The following is a 5,066-nucleotide window of genomic DNA, read 5'->3' as shown; positions in this document are numbered from 1 at the left end:
CAGCTGCTTTAAAGAGAAGGGCCCAAAACAGGCCAGAAACAAAGAGTTGGGTCATGTGGTTCTCTTAAGACCCGACATGACTTGGTCCTGTCATGTCCCAGGCACACATCTGGGTGTGCTGCTAGCAGGGCCTGGCAGGAGTAGGGCCATTTAGAATCCTAGAGACAGTGGAAAGAGGTGGCACACTGGGCACCGATGGCCCTGGTAGCTTTCTGGTGAGTGACAAAGCAGAAATGGCCTCCAGCTGTGCCCTTCACAACAGAAGCAGTGGGGGATAAATTCTGTTGTTATTTTTTTTAAGCAGAGATGTTCATCCGTGTCACATTTCCTCCAATTCCTTCCTGCTTTTTAATTTGTTTGCTTCAAAGTCATAAATATGATCCTGGGGGGCATTTCTAGCAAAGCCTTGGGGACCTTGTAGGGTGTGAAGGATGGAGACAGACAGCTGAGGAGAGCCCACCAAAAGACAGGGGCTTGCTTCTCAGAGATGTCAGCCTCTCAGGAGTTTGGAGGCCCTGATGACACACCTCCCAGCTGTGCTGTTGTGGGGCCGTCTCCAGGAGGGAGACCATCTCAGGCATGAAACAGTGTCAATGCAGGAAGGAGGGGCAGAAACCTTGGCAACCAAGAGCAGAAATAAGGCTCATGGCCAGTTAAGTCTCCGGCTCACCAAGTTTAGACATAAACTCACTGTGGGTCTTGACAGAGAAGGAGGACGTTACAGAGTGCCCTGGGGTTCACTCTCTGGCTAAGCTTCTCGGGATACAGGCAGTGAAGCCCAAGGCCTGAGGTGCTCTGATGCTAAAGTTAATGGGAAGAGAGAGCACTGACAGAGCATGTATGCTCCTTGAGCTTGCGCGCGCGCGCGCGCATGTGTGTGAACGTTCACCCCAGCAGCCTCATGGTAGGAACCGCAGGGAGAAGGAGGCTTGATGAGCCAACAGCATATGAATGAGGTTGCAGGAGAGGAGGCTAGTCTTAGGCTTGAGTGACACTTGGGGACAGCAGGAGAGTAGTGCTTAGCTCTTTGTAAAACCAGACAAAACCTTAGAGGGGCTTTCTCAGAATGACGCTTCCCTCCCTCCCCTGACACTGTTCACGGCCTGGGGGAGGGTATCAGAAGCTCAGCAGAGGTAGCGCCAGGTGAGCCTGGCATGTGCCTGGTTCTATCAGTGACTCCCCAGGACAAATGACAGATAAGTCACAGGCCCCTTTGCTGCTGGTCCCAGCTGGGAACTTCTCAACAAGAGAGGAGATTCACCTTTAACAGGAGGGCTTGCTGCACCAGGTCCCTTGCGCCTGGCGGGAGCGTGGTCTCTGCTCTAACAGTGTCAGGAGTGAGAACGCACGTGTTTCCCGGCTTAACCTGCTTCTCTGACTCTTCCCATTTCCTTTCTTGATTTTAGTTAAGTCCACCGGGCGACTATCTCACTCTGATGTGCTCTTTAAAAAGCGCACTGCATTAGGGGAAGTGTTTGGTACTGGGACTGCCATCCATAACCCTGTCCCTGTTTCTCTCAGCCTTGGTGTCATCATGAAAATGGGAACAGGAAGGCTGTTGTTGAGGGAAGGACCTGGTGTGAAATACCTGTACAGTTGAGCCAAGTCTCCCCTTCCTCTGTACAGACGACCCTGGAGGCTCCGCTACCACCCTTGTATCTATTGCCAAAACTCAGGCTTATGGAAAGTGGGCTACTCTTGGACAGTTCAGCATGGCAAAAACTGGCAGGGGAGGGGCTATGTGTTCCGAGGAAGAACTGATGGTGTCAGGGAGGGAGGGAAGGGAACCAGAGCGAGCAACTGCGCATTCAGGCAGTGGAGGATGATGTGAAACAAGGAATCATTCGGGAAAATATCATATTATAAACACACAGTAATATGTACACACTCATATACACCCCGAGGAGAGACCTCACAAAGGACTCCGTTTCCTTTCTGAAGTAGGCTCCCCTACGACAGAAGCATTCCTAGTGGGGATTAGCTACACTGAAATAATTTAAGAATCTCATTTATACTCTATCTGTGTTCTCTATAGAAGTCTATGGTAAAGGCTACGTGGAGGCGTATGCGGACCGCGGGGTCGGATGCTAACGCATTCTTCAAAAATAGGCAATGACAGCTTGTTTTCTCTATTCACATTTAAAGTAACAACACAGTGATGGAGAGCAGGAAGAGAAACCAAACGCAGGGCTTATGGAACTGAGCTCTGGGGCCTCAGACCCGCGGCTTGCGCATCTGTGACATTTCTGGATCCCGGTCAGTCCCGGCTGTGCTCAGACTGGAGATCCCCACAAGACACTCACCACATATAAAGGCTGTGTGAAGCTTCACTTTCCTTCCCATCTACTTTACATTTGTTTTTTTAAAAAGTTAAAGAGGAGGAAAAACTCTTACAAAATATAAAGTTCAAATATATAAGTGTAGGGAGTGTCTCCACAGGCTGCCGGTGGTGGCTCTGCCCAGCGTCCTGTCTTCCAGTGTGATGGACTTCTCCCTGCCACACTGTCACGGGGGTAGGGGGTGGGGCTCTCTGGCAAGGCTGCCCCAATTTATTTAAGAACTAAATAAGTGTCCCGGTTTGATGTTCCTATCTGACCACCGTGCTGAAGGTGTCCGGTATCTGATGAGCCCTGTCACCCACGATGGCAAATCGGATGTTAGAGTCGGATGGGCCGTGCCATGCCGTGTGGAGTCTACAGACTCTCAGGAGCTGGCTGTGCCAGAGCCGCTAGCAGCTGCTCACAGGGTACCTTTGTGGGTCAGGTGTTTTGAGAAATCACCCCTTCTTGCCACAGCCCCTTGGTTTGGTTGGGAAGATGGTCTCGGCTCTAAAACTGGGCTCTAAAACTGGCCTCTGGCATGAGGGCTCATACCCTCCTTCCCCTCCCCCCTTCCTGTCCTGACTTTAATAAGCAAATTGTGCCACCATCTTATTCTGATACGCACCTTTTAAAAAGCTGTTTATCACATTAATGGAAGTGTTCACTGCTGGGAGTGCTTCCCATGGACAATGATCTGTAACCCTCTGATCTCAACCAGTTGCACGTTATTAGTTCCCATCCAGCTCAATTTATAAATTAACATGGGTGCCATTTGTCTGTGCAAAAATCAATGCATATTTATGAACTTCTTTTATTCAAATAGATTTTCACACATCTTATCTATGACAGAAACCTGGGTAATTCAGACCTTGTGGACCGAGAGTGGCTGAGGCCTGACACATCCGTTGTGGCCAAAGTACAGAAAAATCTCTTAGAAAAAAAAAAAAAAAGTCTTTTATGTATTTAGTTTTGGAACAGATTTGAAAGCTGTTTTCAGCCGAATTCATGATTTCATTTAGAATTTCTAAGTGACTCTTTATTTACTTATTTATTTATTTATTTATTTATTTTCCATTTTGTTTTTGCACCAAGTAAGGGGACTGAAGTCAAATAATACCCGGCAACTGCTTTCCTCTCTTTGGACTGAAAAATTAAACAGATACTAAATTATGACAGTGAATTTAGAAAGGAGGGCTCCAAGGGCTGGAGAGACATGTCTAGGATAATATGATGCTGCTAGGCGCACTGCAATCATATCGTGGCAATCACCGGAGCGTGCCGTGTAACTACCTCCTCGGCTAATATGCCTTCTTCCCGGTGATGACTAATCACGTTCTATTAAACAGCGGTAATGCTGGAGGAACTCGACTATACAAGTGTAATGAAGCTGGTATTCTCCCTGGACAGATTAGCTACAACTGATTTGACACCTACCATCATAGGGGCTTCAGACCTGACAAACTGTGCTTGCTTCTGATTTATGCCGTCAAGCTTCCCCGAGAAGACGTGAAATCCAAGCCTCCTTTTGGTCGAGGTGAAATGTACTGATGTGCTTAACTGCCAGCTAGGGGACGCTGCCCCTTCTCCTTGCTACCCCTCCCCCTGCTCCGTCTCCAGGCCACTGGAACAGGGGTCCCCGTTGTCATGTGCTATCCTCAGAGCCGGGAGGTGGTTGGTCCCTCTTATGTTGCTTCCAGAGGGTGGGGAAAGAGTTCCGTTCTGTGGCCTGCAGCCTCCTCTTCTCCCCTTGAGGATGTCCAGGATTGGAGATTTCGTGTGGGGTGAGTGAGTGGCAGGTGGGTGGAAGGCGTCCACCAGGAAGAGAGAGGGAACTGAGGGACTCGCGTGGTGTTACAATTTCCGGAGCAGATGGGCGTGGGGTCCCAGGTGCAGTGTTGGCTGAGCTCAGATGACACTGGGCGCCCTCCCGCTACTGTTGTTCCTGCTGTTGTTCTTCCTGGACAGGTTGGGGGTAGCCATGAGCACAAAGCGCTCGTCGGGGCAGCCATACTGTAGAAGCACATCGATAGACTCCTGGCTGGAGGCCTGCCGGGCATAGGCCAGTGCTGTGTTCCCGTGGGCGTCTCGGGCCATGACGTCCACTCCGTACTGTAGAGGCAACAGAGCACTCATTAGTGTCCCTGGGGATCTGAGGGCACGCGAAGATAGCACACAACCTTAAATCTAGATGTGGACTGAGCTGGGATAGACACCTGGCGTCCAAGGAGCTGAGAACCAATGCTCACATGTTTAGAACGGGCTCTGTCCCTGTTGTTAGGAAAGGACCACCCCCCTCTGCATCACAAACAGGTCAAAGAGGACTTCAAGTTGGCTGAAAGAGAGGTTCTTGTCAAGACTGAAATCTGAGTTTGAGCACAGAACCTAGGTGCTGAAAGACAAAATGAACTTCTACAAGCTGCACTCTGGCAGCCACGGCACTGCTGTGCCACATGAGCGCGCATACATGCATTTATGTATGCCTGGACATAAGCGCACATGGATGTAAGCACACACGCACGCTCGCACACAGATGCATTAGTTCTCAGCTGCATTGGATCCCTCTCACCAGAGTGGAAACAGAGGGTACTAGTGGCTGATATCCCGAGGTGTTTTTAGGAAACTGCCTGGGAACGTTACATTTTATGTTATGGAAATAAAAATTCAAAGGTTTGAGCCGGGCATGGTGGCGCATGCCTTTAATCCCAGCACTCGGGAGGCAGAGGCAGGCGGATTTCTGAGTTCGAG

The 5,066-nt window shown here is 49.8% G+C and overlaps 1 protein-coding gene across 11 annotated transcripts in view; it reads right to left on the bottom strand.

The window, feature by feature from the left end:
- Positions 1-290: 290 nt before the first annotated feature.
- The window catches only part of Agap1 (ArfGAP with GTPase domain, ankyrin repeat and PH domain 1), a 436,093-nt gene continuing 431,317 nt past the window's right edge, over positions 291-5,066 (bottom strand). For all 11 annotated transcript variants that reach the window (XM_029539053.1, XM_021197517.2, XM_029539054.1 and 8 more), the window contains one exon: positions 291-4,430. In XM_029539053.1, the coding sequence (XP_029394913.1) occupies positions 4,227-4,430 (204 nt within the window). In that variant the 3' untranslated portion in view covers positions 291-4,226. The remainder of the gene's footprint in view (positions 4,431-5,066) is intronic.

This window comes from Mus pahari, chromosome 5, assembly GCF_900095145.1.
Source record: "Mus pahari chromosome 5, PAHARI_EIJ_v1.1, whole genome shotgun sequence".
NCBI classification, from domain to species: domain Eukaryota; kingdom Metazoa; phylum Chordata; class Mammalia; order Rodentia; family Muridae; genus Mus; species Mus pahari.
The sequence above is the reverse complement of the archived record's forward strand: the minus strand, read 5'-3'. Positions and strand labels throughout refer to the sequence as shown.